The 26485-nt window shown below is 40.0% G+C and overlaps 2 protein-coding genes and 1 pseudogene across 2 annotated transcripts; all 3 read right to left on the bottom strand.

The window, feature by feature from the left end:
* Positions 1–209: 209 nt before the first annotated feature.
* Positions 210–1290, bottom strand: LOC130885661 (vomeronasal type-1 receptor 4-like; annotated as a pseudogene).
* An 11306-nt stretch (positions 1291–12596) lies between these two features.
* On the bottom strand, positions 12597–13652 carry LOC130885682 (vomeronasal type-1 receptor 4-like). Its single transcript, XM_057787380.1, is given in 2 exon segments — positions 12597–12635; positions 12638–13652. Coding segments are annotated over 2 exon segments (975 nt in total). The 5' UTR covers positions 13574–13652.
* Positions 13653–24282: 10630 nt separating this feature from the next.
* On the bottom strand, positions 24283–25221 carry LOC130885665 (vomeronasal type-1 receptor 4-like). Its single transcript, XM_057787364.1, has one exon. The coding sequence runs from the start codon at positions 25219–25221 to the stop codon at positions 24283–24285; it is 939 nt and encodes a 312-aa protein (XP_057643347.1).
* Between the last annotated feature and the right edge of the window lie 1264 nt (positions 25222–26485).

Genomic DNA, 26485 nt, shown 5'->3' with positions numbered 1-26485 from the left:
GAATACAAATATGAAAATGTTTAAAGAATAAAGTCCCTTCAAAGTGTGGCAATAAAGAGAATGAAGTTTCTATTTTGCTAGGGTCGCCCCTTCTCTCTGCTTAAGACTTGAGGCTCTAGGAAGATAGTCTGAAAATAAAGACAAGCCTATGCTACTTTGAGATATTTTGACTTATGCAAAATATTGTAGAACTTAAAGTTGATCCACATTCATTGCACAGAAAAATGGGAGAAATAGTTTCTTGAATTCTCCCACTGAGCATGCCAGCACTCAGCCAGAAGTCTGTCCCTGTGAATCAACACAAAGGGGCTAAAAGTTGCATAACCAAGGGTTATAAGTTCGTGAATATTTACCATCAAGGAATTGTTCACTAAAGAGAGACTTAAAAATAGAGAAAAAGCACAGTCAGCCCAATAGAAGAAAACAAAACAGAGCATCAGAAAGAGGACACTCAGAGCAGCTCTCAGCTCAGGGGGAGTTCTGTAAAGAAGCTTGGAGTTCTGAAGGTAGAGGACATGCTGGTGGTGCTTGTGGAGAAGAAATAGCATGTAGCCACTGGCAGCTCCCATTGCTCCCTGAAATACAGCATCTCTCAGGACCATGAGAGGGAGAACAATCCACTTTATTTTCTGACTTTCTAGCATTAAGTAACAATAGTTGTCACCATTCTTAAACCGTGATATATTCAGGCTTGTACTTGTGATGGACTGGATTAGGTTCACACTTATTAAAGCGTTGAGTATCCAAAAGAATGAAAAGAATGGAAGGATGTGCCATGCAGACTTTGGTCTGAGCCTCCTCCACCCAGATGCTCTGGGACTGATGATGATGGCCTGGACCACAGTGAGGAGACTGCTGGTGCATATGGAGACCCCACGGGCCACCCTCTTTAAGTAAACAATGATCTTACATCCTATGTCATCTAGGTAGTTTCTCAAACCAAAAGCTGCCATTGTCTTTGGCAATCCTTTTGTAAGAAGGATTATGATGTTTGCCAAAGCCAAGTGGATGAGAATAAGGTGTATGGGTTTCTTCTCAGGGCCTCCCCACCAGCTGCACATATAATTAACAGAAACAGAAATGTTCCCCAAAGTACCAACCGTAGTCGTTAAGAGAAAAATTGTCTCCTTAATAAAATTCAAAACCATTTCTTCCTTCCTAGGTAGAAAACTTTGTGTCCAGGATGCAAAGACTTTTTCAAGAAAGTATCAGTAATACTACACGTGGATCTGAAAAACACATTTTGCACCTTATTAATTTCTAGTGTGCAAGATGCAGCAATGGACACATATAATGTTGCAGATTAGATCCCTGACATGCCTCGTTTCTCCCCAGTTGTGGACTCTGGGATATTCTGTGTGCTCTAACAGGTTAGTTTGGTAATTGCTATTCAAAATCTAAACTTTTAGAGGAGAGGTTTTCTTTTAGTTCTACACTAGGAAAAAATGACTTGTTCACACTGTGTGTCGTCTGTCTGATTGCATGCATGTATTATTCTAGCTAACTCTCAGCATGGCTGAATTGAACTCAAAGTTCTCCATCCAAAAGTTCTTTCTGCTTCTCATTCTATTTCATTTTTCCCACCCAACTCCCAAAGTCTAAGGTTCCTGCTGACCCTGTCTGCCTTCCCCACATCACACAGACACTGGGAAACACTGCTGGGTCGGCACCTGTAACATCTCTCAGATCTGCTAACTTTACCCTCCACACTGCCCCCTCCTTTGTCTGATATTCCTTCCTTTTCTGCATCTCAAGTAATATAATAATTTCTAGATTTTCCTTTGGCTTCGAACCTTTATAACTTCTATTTCTATATTAATATTTTAAACGTTACTATGTTGACCATTCTGTGACTTCACTCCATATACATGTTACTGGTTATTTTTTTAAAGTAATCCTCAATGCCATGTCAAATTGTAAAACTTTTCCAGATAGGACCTGACAATTAAAACTGAGTCATAAAAAGATATGCTGAAAAATTCAAGGATCCACCTGGTAGCAGCAAGGAAGTGTGTCTAGCAGAACCCTGTAGTGCTTCCTAAGAGAGGGGGTAGCAGAGAACTGTGACCCCAGTGAATGAATTCAGGACATTTGTGACTCCAGTGAGTGACCTCAGGGCATCTCAGGGAGCAGGGATCAGCTCTCCACCAGGGGAGAAGATGAGGGCGATGGAAGAAAGGGATTAATGAGGTGTTAGGTGCTGTGGTGAGATGGGTGCATACAGTACAGTGGTTTAGGTATATTGGGATGAGTAGGGATTCTTCCATCAAAGAAGCCATGGTGGCCTTTGCCTCTGTGGGGCCATGCAAGCTGCAGTTATGTCAGCTTGCTTTGAAGTGTGCTTCTACTCTTGTATTTTTCCAACCTATTTATCAGTCCGGCTGCTTTATTCTACATCAGTCTGAGCTGATTCCAGAAGTTTAGCTCTCGGCAGGATGCTATGCTTCATGTCTGCAAGTTCCATTTACAATTCTCAGGGATTTGTGGTAACTATTGGCACCTTTTCTAGAAGAAGAGGAGTCTGCATGTTTCATGAGTTTGTGTGTTATGAGTACTTGAAATGCCTCTGTTCACAATGTTCTTCATCCTGTGAAATTCACAGGATTGTTTCAAATGTCTGTGTCTTGATGATGTCACCTGTGCCCTGCATAAACTGAGCTGTGCTCCCAGGTTTAAGTTTATGTTGCTTCATGACTTTAGAAATGTCAGTTATTGTTGTTCAGCTGCTCCTCTGACAGAGGGGTAATTGTTGCCTGAATTATCAGTACTTCCTAGAAGTCACAATAGCAACTCAAATATCTGCACATAATGAAATATGCTCCAGGAGTTAATACCAAGCACATAATCATTCATCAACATATTTGGAATAAAAATTAAGTGTTTAGTCAGAGGTTAAATCCCTTCAATAATTCACCTTAAATACTGATGGAAAATATTAACACTTTCCTTTTCATTTAATGTTTGATTTTCTGATAATTCCTATTTTTCTAGTCTTCTCTTTTTCCCCCCAAAAGTTTCAAACATATTTCAGAACAGATTCTGATCTTCTAATAAGGGATTTCTTCTACTGGAATGCACTGTTAGAGGAGGGAGAGATGACTCGTCTTCCAAATCATATTAAGTAATGCTATAGGAAATTAATTTAAAAGACAGGATAGACTTGTTTTTAGCTATATCGATAATCCCATGTCTGGGAATAAACCCCAACACCTGATAGATTACATTCTATCAGGTTTTCTAAAAACAAGCAAACAAAAGCAAAACAGATTTTTTGTCTTTACTACTTAGCACTGGAATAAAACTAAAATGACCTATGCTCTAGTTCACAACCTTGATCCATTATAGCAGGACTTCTCAAGATGGTAAAGATAACTCTTTCACTTAGTGGTTTAAGTTTCTCCACATACACTAGGCATACAAAGACTATAGTTGGCATATATATATATATATATATATATATATTATTATGTGAAAACTGCAGAGACTAAAGGTAGATACAGAAGGAAAACCTTCAAATTAGGAGTTATGATATCACTGTAAAAGAAATATGTGCCAATACTTGAAAAGTGGAAACGCACCAAAAGTGAAAAGAGCCAATGTCACAAGAACTAATAATACTGTAGGAGTCACAAGGCTGACAAACATGGTGACTAAAACAAAAAAGTTTGTTTATTTTTCTTTTGTCTTGTTACTTTTGAGACATGTGTGTAAACCAGGGTATCCCTGAGCAGCAATAACCTTGTCTCAGTCTCTCTAGTTCTGACATTACACGAGTGTGTCATTATTATCTCCAGAGTTTGACAGACATCTGAAAATCTTCTATATACTAATGATTCCTCTAAGAAAAACAAAAAAACAAGAAAGAAACCTTAATCAAAGACCCAGCCAGAGCTCTGTCAGGATACTCCAGTCTGAGGATGGATAGCGATGCCTCAGCATTTCTGTTCCATCTCTGTATCTCCAGGAACTAGTCCCCTTTGATCTTTCTGGAGCCAGGAACAGAAAGAAAGTGGAGGTCCTGAGGATCACAGAGCCTGGAACCTGCTCCCTGGATTAGTCAGAGACTCTTCTGCTTTAATGAAATTCTCCATAACACAGCTAAGAGAATCGAAGATTTTACTACCTCCATGTACTCACCTGGACCTCTGTGGTGCAGACAGGATCTGGAGCAGCTCTGGGGAGGTGACACTTGTCAGGTCATTTTATACTTCAGGATTTGTGGACTCTTGGCTTCTGCCAGGTATTGCAGACTTCGAGTTTCATGTGGTCACAGTGTCAGGGGGAAGGAAGGCCTCTGCAGAGCCTGGGTCCCTGAAGTACAGCATCCCTCTTTTCATAATTACTACATCTGTTTTGCTCAGAACTTATTTCAAGCTTAATTAGGGATTAATTGTTTTGAGAGAAAAGATGTGAGGTGAGAAAATGAACTAAGTTTCTGTGTACAGAGCTCTCCTGATTCTTTCATTTCCATCATATTAAATGTCATATGGGACTTGAAATGATGCCTTCTTGGCTTTATTTGAAAAGCAATATTTACTCATTATAAAACTTCAGTGACATTTCTAAAACTTATGCTTACACAAGAGTGGACATTCAATTTACATTCCATTCTAGTTCCTAAAAGGCTCTACCTGTCCTAGATGGAAAATGAAGTAAATAAATATACAGGGCTAAGATTAGAAGTGATGACATCATTATTTTGTTCTTGAAGAAAACTACCATTGGGTTGACATAGGAGATGAGTTCTAGGTCATGGTTCTTACTCTGTGCCCCACATGATGGTGTCTCCATACATATAGGTGAAGCTACACATATTAAAATCCAAAAATGCTTCTTCTGTAAATGAAATGATAGCTTAAACCAGATTTTCTCTGATATGGGATTTCCCTTTGTATGTTATAAATACGTTTTATTGCCATTGGTTAATAAAGATGCTGCTTTTGGACAATAGCTTCACAGAATATAGCCAGTCTGGAAAAGATAAAGAGAGAGAGTCGTCTGAGTCAAAGAGAAGCCATGGAGTCACCCTAGGAGACAGATGCCGGAAACCGGACAAAACCTTACTCGTAGGCTACAACCACTTGGCTAGAAATATGCACTTCCTAAATATAACCCCAGTAGCACAGACACTAAAAGGAACAATAGATAAATGGGAGCTCCTGAAACTAAGAAGCTTCTATAAAGCAAAGGACACAGTCAATAAGACAAAAAGGCAGCCTGCAGAATGGGAAAAGATCTTCACCAACCCACATCAGACAAAGGACAGATCTCCAACATATATAAAGAACTCAAGAAATTAGAGTTAATAAGAAGCCTGAGCTAATGGGCCAATCCATTTATCATTAATATAGACCTCTGTGTGATTTCTTTGGGGTTAAATGGCCGTGGGACCTAGTGGGAGGACAGAAACCAGGCAAGACAGAAACCCCAACAACACAAGTGTAAGACTTGTATGACAAGAACTTCAAATCTTTGAAGAAAGAAATTGAAGAAGACACCAGAAAGTGGAAAGATCTCCCATGATTGTGGATAGGTAGAATTAACATAGCAAAAATGGCAATCTTACCAAAAGCGACCTACACATTCAATGCAATGCCAATCAAAACACAGCAAAATTCTTCACAGACCACGAAAGAACGGTACTCAACTTCATATGGAAAAGCAAAAAACCCAGAATAGCCAAAACAATCCTGTACAATAAAAGAACTTCTGGAAGCATCACAATCCCTCACTTCAAACTCTACTACTCAGCTACAGTACTGAAAACAGCCTGGTATTGGCATAAAAACAGACAGGAGGACCAACAGAACTGAATTAAAGACCCAGATATCAATCCACACACCTTGGAACAGCTGATTTTTGACAAAGAAGCAAAAAATAACAAATGGTGCTGGCAAACTGGATATCAACATGTAGAAGAATGAAAATAGACCCATATCTATCACTATGCACAAAACTCAATTACAAAGAGATCAAAGACCTCAACATAAAGCCACCTTCACTGAACTTTATAGAAGACACTTGAACACATTGGCACAGGAGACCAGTTCCTAAATATAACCCCAGTAGCACAGACACTGAGAGAAACAATTAATAAATGGGATCTCCTGAAACTGAAAAGCTTCTGTAAAACAAGGACATGTTTAACAGGACAAAATGACAGCCTACAGAGTGGGAAAAGATATTCACTAACCCCACATCAGACAGACATCTGATCTCCAAAATATACAAAGAACTCAAGAAATTGGTCATCAAAAGAACAAATAATCTAATTAAAAAAATGGAGTACAGACCTAAACAGAAAATTCTCAACAGAGAAATCTAAAATGGCTGAAAGACACTTAAGGAAATGTTCAACATCCTTAGTCATCAGAGAAATGCAAATCAAAACAACTCTGAGATTCCATCTTACACCTGTATGAATGGCCAAGATCAAAAACACCAATGACAACTTCTGCTGGAGAGGTTGTGGGGTAAAGGGAACACTCCTGCATTGCTGGTGGGAGTACAAGCTGGTACAGCCCCTTTGGATGTCAGTGTGGTGATTTCCCAGAAAATTAGGAAACAACCTTCCTCAAGACCCAGTAATACTACTTTTGGGTATATATCCAAAGGATGCTCAATCGTGCCACAAGGACATGTGCTCAACTATGTTCATAGCAGCATTGTTTGTCATAGCCAGAACCTGGAAACAACTTAAATGCCCCTCGACCAAAGAATGGATAAAGAAAATGTGGTACATTTACACAATGGAGTACTACACAGTGGAAAAAAATAACGACATCTTGAATTTTGCAGGCAAATTGATAGAGCTAGAAAACATCATTTTGAGTGAGGTAACCCATATCCAGAAAAACAATTGTACTCACTCATAAGTGGTTTTTGAACATAAATTAAAGAAAACAAGCCCACAAATCACAATCCCAGAGAACTTAGACAACAACGAGGACCTTAAGAGAGACATACAGAGATCTAATCTACATGGGTAGTAGAAAAGATAAGATCTCCTGAGTATATTGGGAACATGAGAACCTTGGGAAAGGGTTGAAGGAGAGGGGAGAGGTAGGGAGGGGGAGCAGAGAATAATATAGAACTCAATAAAAATCAATAAAAAAGAAGGTAGAAAAAAATAGAAAACACTATCCTGAGTGAGGTAACCCAGACCCCCCAAAAATGAATATGGTATGTACTCACTCATAAGTGGATAGTAGCTATAAACAAAGGACGATGAGCCTATAGTTCATGATCCTAGAGAAGCTAAGTCATAAGGTGAACCCAAAGAAAAACATATAGACCCACTGAAAATTGGAAACAGACATGATCACCTGACAAAATTGGGAGCTTGGGGGCAGAGGGGAGAAGAGGAGGGTTGAGAAAAACTTGAGGGAATGAGATAGTCAAGATGGAGGAAGGACAGATATGAGAGCAAGAAAAGAGATATCTTGATTGAGGGAGCCATTATTGGGTTCGCAGGAAACCTGGCTCTAGAAAAATTTCCAGAAAACCACAAATATGACCCCAGCTAAGACCCTAAGCAATAGAGGAGAGGGTGCCCAAACTGGCCTTACCCTGTAGTCAGACTGATGATTATCTTAAATATCACCATAGAACCTTCGTCCAACAACAGATGGGAACAGAGGCAGAGTTCCACATTGGAGCACTGGACTGAGCTCCCAAGGTCCAGTTCAAGAGTGGAAGGAATGAGAATGTGAACAAAGAGGTCAAGACCATGAAGGGTTCATCCACTGAAACAGTTTCCCTGAGCTAATGGGAGCTCACTAACTTCAGATGGACTGGGAAGGAACAAGAATAGGACCAAAATAGTCCCTCTGAATGTGGCTGACAGTTGTATGGCTGGGGCAGACTGAGGGGCCACTGGCAGTGGCACTAGGATTTATCCATACTGCATGTACTGGATTTTGAGATCCTCTTCTCTTTGGATTGATATCTTGCCCAGCCTAGATGTAATAGGGAGGGCCATGGACCTTCCACAAAGCAAAGTGCTTTATCCTCTCTTAGGATTAGAGGGGGTGAGGTGGGAGGGTGTGGCAGGAGGGGAGGGAGTGGGAATATGGATTGGGTATTTTTTAAAAAAAAAATCTAATAAAAAGTTTTATCATCCATCTTATAGTTGTTGAAGAAATTAGCCATCTCTTTCTCATGGTAAATAACATACTTATCTTCCCTAAGATTTTTATAACCATCCACATAAATGCCCAAGTGACCCAGAATTGAAAAGAAACCTTTTCACCTTGTTTATGTGTCTTTTCAGTGTGTTTTTGGGACTCTGTCCCATACTTTCTCATCTAAAGCTCCTTCTGAAAATCTGGGCTTGTAATCACAAACAACTTGAAAGAAACATAATAGTGGTGTTTTTATAGTAGTGCTCCTGCTTTTTTAAAAAAGTGAAACACATACTCAAGACAAAATTTTCCCTGGTTTCTGCCCCATTATTCTCACTCATCTCCTTCCATGAGGGGCCCCACTCTCTGGTTTCATAGCCAACTTCAGGTCCCTTTTCTGGCACCACTTGTCACCCTCCAGAGGTAGTGGGACCTGGGAGAAGGAGGTGGACTGGAGTCTCATGCAACAGCCAACTTTATTCAGAGCAGCAGACAAGTTATACTCTGAGGGCAAGAAAGTTCACATGAGGTCATGCTGTGTACATTGTCAAAGACAAGCTAAGCGTGACAAAATAATGCTTTTCACAGAAGCACACAAAGGACTTTTTACATATTTAAGTGAATATTGTGAATATTGATAGCAATTAATAAGAGGCAATCTGAAATAAACCACTCCTTTCTGCTATGCCTGGACAGAGTGTGGAAACACAGTCAAAAAAAAATACTATGATTTGGAGAAACAGAGAGAAAAGATTTTTGTCCTGTTTTCTTGGAATGTTTCCATGAGCACTCAGAATTCTCAAACTATTTCATTCCTGGGTCATGTTCTTAAACGGAGTAAGGGTTTGTTTGGTTTATGCTTCCACATCACTGTTTATCATTAAAGGCATCACGACAGGAACTCACCTAGTGCAGAAACCTGGAGGCACAAGCTGATGCGGAGGTTATGGAGAGGTGCTGCTTATAGGATTGTTCACCATGGTGACTTGGTCTAATTTGTAAAAACCCCAGAATCATTTGCCCAAGGATGGCACTACTCACAAAGGGCTAGGACCTCCCCCACCAATCAGCATTTAATAAAATACCCTACATTTGGATCTTATAATGGTATTTTTTCAATGGAGGTTTCTTCCTTTCAGGTAACTCTAGCTTGTCCTAAGTTGAAGGAACTAGCCAGTCCATGGCCATTGGCCACCATGAAGCAGTGACTGTAAGACCCACAGAATACCTTTGTCACAGTAGAGTGGTAGCCTTCCCTCTGGTACTGGTAATGAGACGGAATCTCATGGGGATGTGGAGGCCGTTTTCACAGCTTCACCTTAGATTCCAGTCTCCACTTCTTCCAAGTAGCCATAGCTGCTACTTGGCTTGGGGAGTGCATAGGAGGTAGAATCTTGATTGAGGCTTGGGATATTTTCTCATACAGATTTTTTTGTAGGTTGTCACCTATGTTGGAGCCAGAATTTCTGGTCATGCAGGTGTATTTGAGTCTGCCATGCCCTATAAACTACAATGTATTCTGGTAATTCAAGTAACCTGGTTCACACAATTCATCTTAGATGGCTAATTCTTTGCACAGTTTTTACCCTATCAGAGGTAAAATATTTTTTTCAATCTCTTCCTAGGAAAAGTCACATGACAGGAAGAATTTGAAGTTGAAGACTATAAAGCTCTGAGTAGCCACAGCTTCATATTCCTGGTTATAAGGAGGAAGCAACCACCAGCTGGTTCACAAACAGAGGCAGTTTCTAACGGCTGTAGGGTACACACCACACTCTGAAGGTTCTATTCTCTGTTCTATTAGGTTCCACTTATTAATAAAATTATGTGGTAATTGTGTATATGCATCTGACTTATATCATTTATCATTATGTCCCACAGGTCGTTGCTAGTTATGAGAAATCTGTCCATCTTAAGGAAATGATAAAGTCATTTATACTAATTTATGTGTCCAATCTCATGTGCTTTACCTGAAGGGCATAAATGAATCTGATATCCAGATTGTCTTTACTATCCTCTATATATTTAGAATTTTCACCATATGTTAAATTTTAATTTATGTTATGATAAAACTTTTATTTTACATTTTTTCCAATCTACTGGTTTTTTTTGGAAAAATTCACAATAGCAAGTCTATATGCCACTCAGAGTCCAGACCATCTTTGTTCATGCTGTGTCAACACTCATGTGTCTCCTGTCTGTTTTTTTTTTAATTTTAAATTAAAGTTTTCGTGGTGAGTTCAAGTGTGAATGTCTCAGCATGAAAATGGAGGTCAGAAGACAACATGTGGGAGTCAGTTTTCTTCATCAGAGATAGATCAAGTTGTCTGACCTTTCGGCAGGTGCTTTTACCCACCGAGGCCTCTCTCCATAACCCTCTCTATTCTTAATGGTGAACACTGTCTCCATCATTAAACACAACTTCTTTCCCTCTTTCTCCATGTTCTCACATCACTTCCTTTTGAGTCAAATGACATGAAAGTGTTTGTTATTCTCACCTTTCATGTCTGTTTCTGAAAAACGGCTGTAACAGAAGAGGGTGAGACTCAGAGAAGTTGTGGATGTTCCCTACAAACACGTCACATTACATGGGAAATGTGAGAAGGAGCTGCAGGGACGGTTAGGAGACCTGCTCCTCTTGCAGAGGACCCTGGTTCCTTACCCAGCGCTCACATCTAGGACTCATGACTGCCTGTAGCCCTAGCTCCCTGTGGTCAGTGCCCTCTTCTGGTCTGTGTGGGACCTGTACAAATGTGACACACACTCACAGACACATATATAAAATAAATATTTATAGTGGAAGAACATGCTATTTAATAATCTGTAGCACAATACAATACACATCACTTACTTAAATGTTTTGTATATACAGCGCAACCAAGCAAAATATAAAAATGTATACATCATTGTGAAGTAGAGCCATGATGCAACCAATATGTAACAAATGTTTAGTCAGATATAACAGAACAATTTTTACAAATAAGGCATAAAACTACCTCTAGTGATTCTACACTTTCATGTTCAATGATTATATCAATTACTATTTTTAAGAATGCGTCTATAAGATTGTTAGAACCATGTCGATATCTTATTGCGTGGATCTATGTTAAGAAATCAAGCAGCAAATCCTTCACTTAAATGGATGCAGAATCAGATCCTTTTGAAGCTCTTTGATGACAAACAGCTGGATAGTGTTGTGGAGAGCAACCAGGCATTAACCAAGGGCAGCTGCAAACAAGCCTCAGTCTGTTTCAGTCACACTACATATTAATCTTGCAAATTGGCAAATCCGCATTTTAATCAACATACAAACTATAGATGGATATAATAAAACTTTACCATGTATTCCTTATCCAGTTTATCCCATATGGACAACCTTCATTCCTGCAGAGAACCTTCATGTATATAAGACCACAGAAACATTTCAGTGCATTTAAGCTCTGTCACTGGTGCATTGAGATTCTAGGAAGTGAACATAGTTTATGTCATTTTTCACAAATCTGTAAAATATTTTCTACAGATGGAAACATGCAGACACTTTGAAGAATCTCAAAACTGCATCATAGCTAAACTAACATTTAGCAAGTACAGCATCAAGTACAAGATAATGGATTTCTTTGAATAACATGATTAAATTACTATGAAATTGACAAAATTTGTCAAATTTGATATGGAAATTCCACTCTCTATGCTGTGAATATGGTTTATTAACATTGGTTAGAAAAGAAGCAGCTTTGTTCAATGGCCAGGCAGAATAGAGCTAGACAAGAAAATTAAACTGAAGGAAGGAAGAAAGAAGGCTGAGTCCGGCAGTTGCTATGTAGTTGCTGGAGGAGAAAGACACCGGAACCGTACTAGAAGGCCACACCATCATGGTGATTGATAGAAATGGATAAATTTAAGATGTAAGAGATAGCTAGAAATCCAGCTGAGCCATCAGGGAAACAGTGTTGCAATTAGTATGTTTCTCTGTGATTATTCTGGTCTGAGGAGAAGAAAACAGAGGCACAGTGTCCTTTTACACAAATTCATCTGTGTGCTTCCAGTAACAGTAATAGGAAAATCAGTTTACAAAATATAATTAAGACCATTCTCTTTGTGCTGGAGACATGGCTCAGTAGTTGAGAGCACTAGCTTATCTTCCAGATGACCCAGGTTCAATTTCTAGCAACCACACTTTTGTGTATAACAATGTTTCTAACTCCAGTCAATCACAGGACATTTGATAATCTCTTTTACCTTTTATAGGCACCAGGCACCAATGTGCTACAAGAACATGATGCTGGTAAATTATCAATACACAATACAAATATAGGAATTATAAAAAATTCTTTCAAAAAGAAGAAAAGTGGAGAATAAGGTTTCAATTACCACTGTAATTTACTTAGATATTTGTCTCAGGTCAAGGCTGAGTCACCAGGAAGACTGTCTGGGAATAAACACATATTTAAGCTGATTTGTGAGAATTTTGTTTTACCCACAATATTACATAACTGAGAGTTCTTTCACAATCATCTAATAGAAAAATAGAAGAAATAGTTTCTCAATTTTTCCCACTGGGCATGCCAACAATCAGGCAGAAGTCCTTCCCTGTGAATCAACACAAGAGGGCTAAAAGTTGCATAACCAAGGGCCAGAAATTTTTTAATATTTACCATCAAGGAATTATCCACTAAAGAGAGACTTAAAAATAGAGAAAAAGCACAGTCAGCCCAATAGAAGAAACCAAAACAGAGCATCAAAAGGAGGACGCTCTGAGCAGCTCTCAGCTCAGGGGGAGTTCTGTAGAGAAGCTTGGAGTTCTGAAGGTGGAGGACATGCTGGTGGTGCTTGTGGAGAAGAAGTACCATGTAGCCACTGGCCGCTCCCATGGCAACCTGAAACACAGCATCTCTCAGGACCATGAGAGGGAGAACAATCCATTTTATTTTTTGACTTTCTTGCATAAAATAGCAATAATTGCTTTCACTCTTAAACTGTGATATATTTAGGCTTATACTTGTGACAGAATGGATTAGGTTCATACCTATTAAAGCATTGAGTATCCAAAAGAATGAAAAGAATGGAAGGATGTGCCATGCAGACTTTGGTCTGAGCTTTCTCCATCCAGATGCTCTGGGACTGATGATGATGGCCTGGACCACAGTGAGGAGACTGCTGGTGCAGATGGAGACCCCACGGGCCACCCTTGTCAGGTAAATGAGGATCTTACATCCTATGTCATCTAGGAAGTTTCTCAAACCAAAAGCTGCCATTGTCTTTGGCAATCCTTTTGCAAGAAGCATTATGATGTTTGTGAAAGCCAAGTGGATGAGAATAAGATGTATAGGTTTCTTCTCAGTGCTCCCCCACCAACTGAACATATAACTCACAGAAATATAAATGTTTCCCAGAGTGCCAAACACAGTCATGAAGAGGAAAACTATTTGCTTAATAAATTTCAAAAGCATTTCTTCCTTTCTGGGTAGAAAATTTTGTATTCAGAATACAAAGAGTCTTTCCAGAAAGCATCAGTAATGCTAGACATTTATCTGAAAAACATTTTACATAATAGCATTTTCTGGTATACGAGTCAGTGATGGACACATATGCTGCTGTACACTGGGGCCCTGAACTCCTCCTCTTCCCTGTGGACTCTGACAGGTGAGCTTGGTAACTGGAATAAAACTCTAAAGTTTTAAAGGAGATGTGTTTGAGCTCTATATTAGCAAAACTGACTTGTTAAAACGTGTATTTGTGTGTGTGTGTGTGTGTCTGTTTGTCTGTCTGCCTGTCCATATGCATGGATTGACATAGTTAACTCTCATCATAAATGAATTGAACTGTAAATTTCCCCTAACAAAATTCTTCTTTTTTCTCTTTGTTTTTATTTTCCTCTTAATTAGTGTAACAGTTTCTGGATTTGCATCTGGCTTCAAAGCCTTATAACTTCAATTTTGACATGCTAATGTTTTTAAAGTTTTATGTTGATCACTCTGTGATTTCACTCCATATAAGTATTTACTAATTTTTTAAAAAGTAGTTATAAATGTCAAGTTCAATTGCACAACCTCTTCAGATAGAGCCCTACAGTTAAAGCAAATCATAAACATATATCCTGAAATTTTTCATGTAACTGCCAGGCTGCAGCTAGGGATGGTGTCTAGCAGAACCTTGTGTTGTTTTCTAGAACAGGGAGTAGCAGAGATTTCTGATCCTAGTGGAAAACTTCTGGCCATCTGTAACCCCAGTGATTTACCTCAGGACACATAAGGGAACATAGAACAGCTCTGGACCAGGGGATGCTGATAATGTAAACCTAAGAACAGGATTAATGATGGATTATATATTGCCATGAGTACAGATTTTGAATCATGAGTCAATATCAACTGTACGTAGCACAGTACATGGGGACATACTGGTGTGAGCAGGGACTCCACTATCTAAGAGTTCAAGGTGGCATTTGCTTCTGTGGGGCCTTTTGAGCAGCTATTATGTTAGCTGGTTTTGCAGTCTGCTTTTCCTCCAACCTGTTTGTCAGGCAGACTGGTTTTGTATACACCAGTCCAAGCTGATTCTAGAACTTGGACTGCGGTAGGATGCTATTCTTCAAGTTCCGGAGATCCATCCTCATTTTTCAGAAATTTGTGGTAAGCTTTGGGCACCTTTTATAGGATATGAAAAATCTGAATATTACAGTAGCTTCATGGGTTTGTGTGTTCTGAGTACTTGCAATGTTTCTGTTCACTGCCCTCCTTCCTGTTAAACTCACAGGATTGCTTCAATTGTCTATGTACCGATGATTGTATGGGTGACCTTCATCAAGCTAGCCTTGTTCTGAGATTAGTATCCAGGTGGCCTCATGACTCTAGAAATGTCAGTTATTGATTTCAACTATTCCTCTAGCAAAGAAGAAATTATTGCCTGTTTCAGTGAGTCCTAGAAAGCACAATACCATCTAAATATCTGTACAAATAAAATATGCTCCAGATATTAATAGAAAGTATATCAGCATTCACTACCATATTTAAAATTAAAAAATAAGTGTTTATTCAGTGACTGGAAACTGTCAACATCCCTATTTTCAGTTTACTCAAGTACTAATAGAAGATATTAACAATTGTCTGTTTGTTCAAATCTTGATATTGTCGGCATTACTAATTTTCTTGTTCTCTTCCATTTTCCAAGCTTTAAATCATATTTGAGACCAGGCTCTGATCTTCTAATAATTGATTCCTTTCTACTGAAGTCACTGTCAGTGGAGGAAGAGGTGTCTCATCTTCCACATTATTTGGGAAATGCTAAAGGAAATGAATTTAAAAGACGGGACAGATTTGTGTTTAGATGGATGGTGATGCCAGGATGAGTCTAACCCTCAAGAGCCTGAAGAAAGTTACATCCACCCATCCTTGTTTTCTGTAAAAGAAACAAGCAAGCAGGCAAACAGACAAAACTAAAAAGATTATTGCTCTTTGCTGCTTAGCGTGGGATAATCTTAAGATGAGCTGTTTCAGGGTGTACTCCTCCACAGCCTGGATCCTAAATGGTGCAGTTCTCAAGATGGTAACGATAACTGTACACTGAGTGTTATATTCTTCACCAGCCAGGAATACAATTACTGAATTTAAGACAAGTATTATACACGCCTTTAATCCCAGCACTTGGGAGGCAGAGGCAGGCGGATCTCTGGGAGTTCGAGGCCAGCCTGGTCTACAAGAGCTAGTTCCAGGACGGGCACCAAAGCAACAGGGAAACCCTGTCTCGAAAAAACCAAAAAAAAAAAAAAAATAGTACGTGATAAAATCCAAAGCCTTTAAGGATGGATTCAGACAGAAAACTGTCAAACAGAGGTAGAAAGCTATTGTAAAACTATGCCAGGAGTAGAAGAGTGAAAGTGCATCCAAAGAGAAAAGTGTAAATGTTACACACACTAGTAACACTGTTGAAGTCACAGTGCTGGAAAACTTATACCTGGAAAAAAGATTTTATTTTCTTTCATTTATCTAGTTATTTTTAAGAGAGGTCTCCCTCTCTAAATCAGGCTAGCCCTGAACAATTCCCTTGTCAAGTCTCTCTAGTGCTGACATTACAGCAATGTATCATGATCATCTCCAGGGTTTACAGACATCTGAAAATATTATGTATCTTATTGATCCAATCAGAAAGTAACTTAGACTAAAGCCCAGCCAGAGCTCTGTCAGGATACTCCAGTCTGAGGATGGATAGCGATGCTTCAGCATTTCTGTTTCATCTCTGTATCTTCAGGAACTAGTCCCCTTTGATCTTTCTGGGGCCTGGGCCAGAAGGAAAGTGGAGGTCCTGAGGATCACAGAGCCTCTTGCCTACTCCCTGAATTAGTCAGAGAGTCTTCTGCTTTAATGAAACTCTCCATGATACAGCTGGGAGAATCGAAGATCTTACCTCCATGTACTCACCTGGACCTCTGTGGTACAGACAGGATCTGGAGCAGCTCTGGGAAGGTGACACTTGCCTGGTCATTTGGACTGTCAGGATTTGTGGGCTCTTGGCTTCTATAAGGAATTGCAGACTTCAAGTTTCATGTTGTCACGGTGTCGGGGGGAAGGAAGGCCTCTGCAGAGCCCCGGTCCCTGAAGTACAGCTTCCCTCTTTCCACAATTACTACATCTGTTTTGCTCAGAACTTATTTCAAGCTTAATTAGAGTTTAATTATTTTGACAAGGAAAACAAAAGGTGAGAAGATGAACGACTAACTTAAGTTTCTGTGTACGGAGTGCCCTGCAACTTCTGACTGTTTTTCATCTTCTCAAAGTACCTAGCTGTGACCTGGGCAGAATCTACTTCTGACACATAGACCAGGTCTCTCGCTTTTCCTTCTGAAATCCCTCATCAGACAGGAGTAGAATAAATGATGCTAAGCACTGCAGATGCTGCTTTCTGATCAAGTCCCAAGCATGGACCAGGACTATTTAGAGTCCTTTGTTCTACCTGGGCCTGTTGGTAGTGAAGGAATTTTTGTAAACGATTCTTTCATTCCTGGCCTTTCAGTACTTTAAATATCATATGGGACTTACTTGAACCCCAATACTGACTTTATTCTAAAAGTATTCTTAACTTACAAAACATAAAAGGCAGATTTTTAACTTAGCAGTGTCCAAGAGTGGCCTTTCTGTGTATTTTTCGAACTTGTTCCTAGAAAGCCCTTCTTATCCCAAATGTCATATAATGTAAATAAAGGTAGGTTCAGGACTGAGTTTAAAAACCAGAGAACTCCTACAGCTGATAAATACCTCCAGTGATGTGGCAGGATACAAGATCAACTCAAAAAAATCAGTAGCCCTCCTGTACACAAAAGATAAAGAAGCAGAGAAGGAAATCAGAGAAACATCACCTTTCATGATAGCCACAAATAGCATAAAATATCTTGGGATAACACTAACCAAGATAAAAGATCTATTTGACAAGAACTTTAAGGCTTTGAAGAAAGATATTGAAGAGGACACCAGAAAATGGAAGTATCTCCCAGGTTTTTGAATTGGTAAGATCAACATAGTAAAATTGGGAATTATACCAAAGACAATCTATAGATTCTATGCAATCCCCATCAAAAGCCCAACAAAATTCTTCACTGACCTTGAGAGAACAATAATCAACTTCATATGGAAAAACAAAAGACCCAGGATAGCCAAAACAATCCTATACAATAAAGGAACTTCCGTAGGCATTACCATCCCTGACATCAAACTCTATTACAGAGCCACAGTAAAGAAAACAGCTTGGTATTGGCATAAAAACAGAGACGTTGACCAATGGGATAGAATTGAAGACCCGGATATTAATCCACAAACACCTATAAACACCTGATTTTTGACAAAAAAGCTAAAAGTATACAATGGAAGAAAGAAAGCATCTTTAGCAAATGGTGCTGACATAACTGGATGTCAACCTGTAGAAGAATGAAAACAGATCCATATCTATCACCATGCACAAAACTCAAGTCCAAATGAATTATAGACCTCAATATAAATCCAACCACACTGAACCTGATAGAAGAGAAAGTGGGAAGTAGCTTGCAATACATGGGCACAGGAGACTACTTCCTATGTATTACCCCAGTAGCACAGACAATAAGAGCAACAATGAATAAATGGGACCTCCTGAAACTAAGAAGCTTCTGTACAGCAAAGGACACTGTCATTAAGACAAAAAGGCAATCCACTGAATGAGAGAAGGTCTTCACCAACCCCACATCAGACAAAGGTCTGATCTCCAAAATACATAAAGAACTCAAGAAACTAGACACTAAAATTCTAAATAACCCAATTAAAAAATGGGGTACTGAACTGAACAGAGAATTCTCAACAGAAGAATTTCAAATGGCCAAAAGATACTTAAGGACATGTTCAACTTCCTTAGCTATAAGGTAAATGCAAATCAAAACAACTTTGAGATACCATCTTACACCTGCAGAATGGGTAAGATCAAAAATACCAATGATAACCTATGCTGGAGAGATTGTGGAGTAAGGGGAACACTCATTCATTGCTGGTGGGAATGCAAACTTGTACAACTGCTTTGGAAATCAGTGTGGCAATTTCTCAGAAAATTGGAAATCAACCTACCTCAGGATCCAGCAATACCACTTTCGGGAATATACCCAAGAGATGCCCAATAATACTACAAAAGCATTTGTTCAACTATGCTCATAGCAGCATTATTTGTAATAGTCAGAACCTGGAAACAACCTATATGCCCCTCAATGGAAGAATGGATAAAGAAAGTGTGGAGCATCTACACGTTAGAGTGCTACTCAGTGGTAAAAAAAATGACATCTTGAATTTTGCTTGCAAATGAATAGAAATAAAAAAAACACTATCCTGAGTGAGATAAAATATATTAATATGGTATGTACTCACTCATTAGTGGATTCTAGTCATAAAGAAATGTCACTGAGCCTATAGTTCGTGATCCTAGAGAACCTAAGTAATAAGGTGAACCCAAAGAAAAACATATATAGATCTTCCTGGAAATTGGAAGCAGACAAGATTGCCAGGCAAAAGTTGGGAGCATGGGGGAGGGGGTGCAAGGAAGGGGAAAGGGGAAGATAGAAGGGACAAGGGGAGGGTTGGGGAGAGCTTGGGGGAGTGGGATGGTTGAGATGGAGGAAGGACAGATATGGGAGCAGGGAAGAAGATATCTCAATTAAGGGAGGCATTGTGGGGTTGGCAAGAGGCTGGACTCTAGAGGGATTCCCAGATGTCCACAAGGATGTTTCCAGCTAGGACCCTGGGCAGTGGAGAAGAGGGTACCTGAACTAGCCTTGTCCTGTAGTCAGACTGACAGAAGGAGATAGAGACAGAGACCCACATCGGAGCACTGGACTGAGCTCCCAAGGTCCAGTTGAAGAGCAGAAGGAGGGAGAACATGAGCAAGGAAGTCAGGACTGCGAGGGGTTGGTCCACCCAGTGAAACAATGTGCCTGATCTAATGGGAGCTCACCAAAGCCAGCTGCACTGGGACTGAATGAGCATGGGATCAAATGGGACCCTCTGAATGTGGCTGACAGTTGGGGCAGACTGAGAAGGCAATGATAATGGCACTGGGATTTGTCTCTACTGCATGTACTGGCTTTTTGGGATCCTAGTCTATTTGGATGCAAACCTTCCTAAGCCTGGATGGAGGGGGGAAGGCCCTGGACTTCCCACAGGCAGGGCGCCTTGTCGGCTAAGGACAGGTGGGACCTAACCACCATCTTTGCTGAGTGTGACATTGTAACTTCTGCCTGCTAACTTTCTAGTTTGCCCTCCTGGCTTGTAGGGACCCCACCCACCTGCCTGCTCCACCTGCAAGGGATCTGTTCCCTTTCACCTGCTAGGAATCTGTGACTTGGATTCTGCACTTTATTTTTCTTTCTCTGTCTCTCTTTAATGTCCTGTCTGTTTGCTGCCTTGTATGAGTCAGAAATGGAAATGCCGGCTTCCTCTCCTCACTACTCACATGATTTTTAAGAAAACTTTAACTCTGTATGTGTGTGTGTATGTATACACCTTAAATTCAAATGCGTGTATATGCACATGTGCTTACTGCTAAAAAATGGTTTGAACATTCCTAATAATGAACTTTGTTCATTCTATCTTTTTCTAGACATAAAAACAAGTCTCAAATATTTTAGATTGGTGTGTGCTTTTAACTGATAAAAATATTTTTAGATCTGTTACTACATAATGTATATGTGATTCAACCTAGCTTTAAAATATGTTCTACATTATAAAGATCGATTTCAGATTAACAAAAGTTAACCTAGAGTTTTCCTGTAAACTATTCTCCACTACTGTCAGTTTTTGCTGCTACAGTTCTGCTGCAAAATTTTCTTTTACTCCTTTGTCCTCTGCAAGTATAAATCTGTCCTGCTAAGCTAAAGCCAGTTACAGTCAGGCTGGAGGAATCTGGGTAAAACAATTCCCCACAACCTCTCAGCATAGATCCAGCTCTCCAGGTGAATCCTGCTCTGATGTCATTATAGACATAACTCATATATACCCAAATACATACCCAATAGACAGCACTCAGATGCTCAGAAATCTGCAGAATTTGGCATCTAGATGTTTAATTCAGGCTTTTCATAAGAGAGACAGGTTGGCTCCTGGCAGCAACCCCTACTTCCTCTGAAGAACATAAATGGATACAAAAAGCTTCCACCTGTAACTCACTTCATCAAGTGAAAGTGCCAGCCATTGGGCGTACTGCCTTTCACCTCAACTGCTGCAAGCCTCTTCAGATGTGGACGATGGGACACTGGAATCAACTTCCTCATATTGCTCAGGGGAAGTTTAGTCTTCCTACAAACTTCTAATCCACAGAATCTTCTAAAGCTTGTGAGGGCCTGTATTGCCAACCAAAAGATGAATGTTGCCCTAAGACCTGACCTCAACGACCATGGAGGACCTGGGGTGGCTGCCCAGGTAGCCAATCAAGTAAGTCTGTCATTTTAAAACTATTGACTCAGGTAAAATTTATCCTCCTCAAGTTCCGTGATGGAGTTTGATGACTGGTAGCTTTGCCAGTTCCCTTCTCAGTGCTCTCTGTAAAATTCAGGTCACAGGCCTCACTCTTCTAGATCCAATACTAAGTCTAGACACAAATTATCTCATTGCCAGGCTCAGATAAGAAATAAACTCACAAAACAGATTTCTCCTGAATGTTAAGGTGATGTCATCGTGATGGGAAAGGAACGGGTGCTTTTTAGGGTCACGTGTAAAAATACAAAGCTTAAGATGTGAGGATTAAGGGTGTTTGAGGATTTAAGAAAGTGTTCTAAAGTATGTAATGCAAGTTATGAAGTTATGAGGATTGGAAGCTTAGGTAATTGAAAAAGGCAAGTGATCTGAGATGCTTTAAAGAATAAAACCTGTTCCATATTTCTCTTTCATTATGCTACTGTTATATTAGGAAATGTTAATGTGCCTAAAACTCACGTTTTCACAAACTCAAATAATTCTTGTAAGTTCCAGGGAGCCAACTTGGAGGATTCACCTCAAACAGGTCAGATGCACCCCTCCCTCACTCACTCAATTACCGGGCCCTAACAGCCTACAACTCCCCACCTTTCCCTGGTCCTCATACCCTCCCCCTCAATGACCAGGACCTAAAGATTTTTTTTCCTAAACTTAGCCTTGTCCTCTGCTCTGCCAATACCTCACCAGGTCCAAGAGACACCGGACAGTTCCACAGAGCCTGGAGAGCAGTGAAACAACCAGATACCCTAGGATGATGCCAGCACCCCAGCTTTCTTAGGTCTCCCAAGATTTCAACACCCACAAATCAGCAGGAAGCAGTCTTGAGAACCTGGTGTCCCTATCCCTGTCCCACATGCTATTCCCTTTAATTTCCTCACCTTTTTTAACAAGGAAAAGACAGGAATATTAGGATGCAGGTATTATGCTGCCCTGCCCTGTCATCTGGCAGGATGTAACCAGGCAGTACCCAGGCCAGCCCAGGGTCCTAGTCTGTATACAGGTGCGAAAGGTCCTTTTAAGAGACAAGCTCTACCCCCCTCTCCTCTCTCTCTCTCTCTCTCTCTCTCTCTCTCTCTCTCTCTCTCTCTCTCTCTCTCCTCTTTCTTTCTCCCTCTCCCCTTCCCTTCCTTCTAGCCGTTTTTCAATAAACTCCACACTCAAACTCTGTCTCTATGGTATATTTGTCACCTGCTGAGGTTTGGACCTACCCACCAGCCACTAACGTCGCTCTTGTGTGGTCCTCAACCTCATGGGACCCATAAAGGTCCCAACTCGTGCTGAAATCCTAAAAATGACAACATGTAACTCTAGTTCCCTGGGACTCAATGTCCTCTTCTGGTCTATGTGGGTACATACACAAATGTGGCATACACTCATACAGATACATGCATACAAATACATCCTTATATCAGAAGAACAAGCTATTTAATAATCTATAGAACAATACAGTACACATCACTTACTTAAATGTTTTGTATATACAGTGCAACCAAGCAAAATATAAAAATTTACACATCACTGCAAAGTAGAGCCATGATGCTCCCAAAATGTTACAAGGGTTTAGTAATATATGACAGAGCGCTTTTTTTAAAGACGACATAAACCTACCTCTAGTGATTCTGCAATTTTTGTTCCAATGATTATATCAATTAGAATTATTCAGAATGGGTTTATCAGAGTCTTAGAACCATGTCAATATCTTATTGTGTGTGTCCAATTTAAGAAATCAAGTAGTGAATCCCTTATTTAAATGAAAGTAGAATCAGATCCTTTTGCAGCTCTTTGTTGACAAACAGCTGGATAGTGTTGTGGGGAACAAACAGGGCATTGACAAAGAACAGCTGCAAACAAGCTTCAACTTCTTCAATCTCACTACTTATTACTCTTACAGAAAGGCAAATCCATATTTTGTAATTAACATAGAAACTATAGATGGATATAAATGAAACTTTACTGTGTATACCTGTCGCGCCCACCTTGGCCAGCAAGTAAGACACAACACCGGAGCTCTTCTTGCAAGCAGTTTATTCAGGATCTTATTTACAGCTTCTTTCTCTTTCCCTTTCTCTCTCTCTCTCTCCCTCTCCCCCTCTCTCTCCCTCTCTCCCTTTCTCTCCCTCTCCCCTCGGGCAAACCTCTCCCAGCCCTTAAAAGGCACGGGCCGCCAACCCCGGATTGCCACGTGGGCACTGTCCATAGGTCCACGCATATGCAAGCAGCTGACGATCATTAAGTGATAATAGCATAAGTCAGGCCTTAGCCATATTAGGAGTTGATTATTATAGAGAGCACTCGCTTTCGGGATCGCGGAGGGCGGAAGCCAGCACCATCAGTGCGGCTCCACGCAGCTCTCTACACATCGCCATCAGGTGCGGCTCCACACAGCTCTCTACATATACCTTATCCAGCTTATCCCATATCTACAATCTTTATTCTTGCAGAAAACCTTCATGAATATAACACCAACGAAACATTTCAGCACATTTACTCTCTGTGACTGGTGCATTGGATTCTGTGAAGTGATGTAGTTCATATCATTTTTTCAGAATTCTGTAAAACATTTTCTAAACATGGAAACATACAAACACTTTGAAGAACCCCAAATAGCATCATATTACTAACATTTAGCAAGCAGAATATCAGGTATAAGATATGGAATTTCTTGGAATAAAGTTGATTAAAATTGATAAAAATTTACCAAATTCATTTGTGTGCTTCCAGTCATGGTGACAGTAAAACCAGTTTTACTAAATATAATTAAGACCATTTTCTTTGTGCTGGAGACATGACTCCATAGTTGAGAGCACTAGCTTGTCTTCCAGAGGACCCAGGATCAATTCCTAGCCACCACACTTTGGTTGAGATCAACCTCTCTAACTCCAGTCAGTCACAGGGCGTTGGATGACCTCTTCTACCCTTTACAGGAACCAGGCATGGATTGCTACACAGACATAATGCAGGAAAATCTGCATGCAATTCAAATGTAGAAAAGTTTTTAAAAATTCCTTTAAAAGAGAAGAAAAGTGGAGAATGAGGTTTCATTTATCACTGTTATTTACTAAGATCTCTCTCTCTCAGCTCAAGGCTGTGAGTCACCAGGAAGATTGAGAATAAACACATGCCTGACCTGCTTTGTGAGATTTTTATCTTACCCACAATATTATGGAACTGAGAGCTCTTCACACTCATTGAATAGAAAAATTAGAGAGATATTTTCTCAATTTCTCCCGCCAAGCATGCCAACACTCAGGCAGAAGTCCATCCCTCTGAATCAACACAATGGGGCTGAAAGTTGCATAACCAAGGACCAAAAATTTTTGAATATTTACCAACAAGGAATTGTTCACTAAAGAGAGACTTATAATTAGAGAAAAAGCACAGTCAGCCCAATAGAAGAAACCAAAACAGAGCATCAGAAGAAGGACACTCTGAGCAGCTCTCAGCTCAGGGGGAGTTCTGTAGAGAAGCTTTGAGTTCTGGAGGTAGAGGACATGCTGGTGGTGCTTGTGGAGAAGAAGTACCATGTAGCCACTGGCGCCTCCCACGGCTCCCTGAAACACAGCATCTCTCAGGACCATGAGAGGGAGAGCAATCCATTTTGTTTGCTGATTTTCTAGTATAAAATAGCAATAGTTGTCTTCACTCTTAAACTGTGATATATTCAGGTTTATACTTGTGGCAGAACAGATTAGGTTCACACTTATTAAAGCACTGAGTATCCAAAAGACTGAAAAGAATGGAAGGATGTGCCATGCAGACTTTGGTCTGAGCCTCCTCCACCCAGATGCTCTGGGACTGATGATGATGGCCTGGACCACAGTGAGGAGACCGCTGGTGCAGATGGAGACCCCACGGGCCACCCTCTGCAGGTAAATGAGGATCTTACATACTATGTCATCTAGGAAGTTTCTCAAACCAAGAGCTACCATTGTGTTTGGCAATCCTTTCGAAAAAAGGATAAGGAAGTTTGCAAAGGCCAAGTGAATGAGAATAAGGTGTATGGGTTTCTTCTCAGGCCCTCCGCACCAACTGATCATATAATTCACTGAAACAGAAATGTTTCCCAGCATGCCAACCACAGTCATGAAGAAGAAAATTATTTCTTTAATATATTTCAAGGGCATTTCTTTCTTCCTGGATAGAAAGAGTTTTTCAAAAAAGCATCAGTAATGCTAGACATTTATCTGAAAAACATTTCACATAATAACATTTTCTAGGGTACGAGAGTCAGTGATGGACACATGTGCTGCTGTACACTGGGGCCCTGAGCTCCTCCTCTTCCCTGTGGACTCTGGGTTATGTGTGTGCTCTGACAGGGGAGCTTAGTAACTGGGAAAAAAAAAAACTTAACTTTTAAAGGAGATATGTTTAAGCTCTGTAAAGGCAAAAGCGACTTGTTCAAGTGTGTATTTGGTGTCTGTTTGCTGTCTGTCTACATGTACAGATTATCCTAGTTAACTCTCAGCATCCTGAATTGAACTGTAAATTTCTCCAACCAAATTTCTTCTTTTTTCCTCATTTTATTATACTTCCCAACCCAGTTTCCAAAGACACAGGCTCCTTTCCTATTTGCATCTTAATTAATGTAACAATTACTGGATTTGCATTTGGCTTCAAAGCTTTATAACTTCAATTTCTACATCCCAACATTTTTTTCAGAAGGTCAGTTGAGATATATCCCAATATTTTTAAAATTTTTATGTTGATTTTACTCCATATAAATGTTTACTAGTTATTTTTAAAAATTAGTTCTCAATGTCAAGTCCAATTGTGGAGCCGTTTTAGATAAAGCCTTACAGATAAAGCTGAATCATCGAAATATAACCTGAAATTTTTTATGTAACTACCAGTCTGCAGTTAGGGATGATGTCTAACAGAAAACTTGTGTTGCTTTCTAGAAGAGGAGAAAACAGAAGTCACTATGATCCTAGTGAATGACTGCAGAGCATCTGGAACCCCAGTGAGTCACCAGGACATGTAAGGGAGCATAGAACAGCTCTGGACCAGGGGATGCTGGTGAGGTAAACCTAAGAATTGGATTAATGGGGTGTTATATACTGCCAAAAGTTACAAGTCCTCAATTTCAACTGCACATAGCAAAGTACGTGGGGGCAACTGGTGTGAGCAGGGATTCCACTAAAAGTTCATGGTGTCATTTGCTTCTGTGGGGCCTTTTGAGCAGCTATTATGTCAGCTGATTTTGCAGCCTGCTTTTCCTCCAACTTGTTTGTCTGGCAGACTGGTTTTTTATACACCAGACCGAGCTGATTCCAGAACTTGGACTCAGGAAGGATGCTATTCTTCAAGTTCTGGAGCTCCATTCTCATTTCTCAGGGATTTGTGGTGAGCTCTGGACAGCTTTTCTAGTATATGAGGAATCTGAACATT

Source organism: Chionomys nivalis, chromosome 13 (genome assembly GCF_950005125.1).
Source record: "Chionomys nivalis chromosome 13, mChiNiv1.1, whole genome shotgun sequence".
NCBI classification, from domain to species: Eukaryota; Metazoa; Chordata; class Mammalia; order Rodentia; family Cricetidae; genus Chionomys; species Chionomys nivalis.
Note: the sequence above shows the minus strand (reverse complement) of the source record. Positions and strands in the feature narration are given on the sequence as shown.

What these genes read in the sequence shown, in the direction of transcription:
- LOC130885665 (XM_057787364.1), bottom strand. Translation starts at nt 25,221, where the DNA reads ATGCCCTTGAAATATATTAAAGAAATAATTTTCTTCTTCATGACTGTG.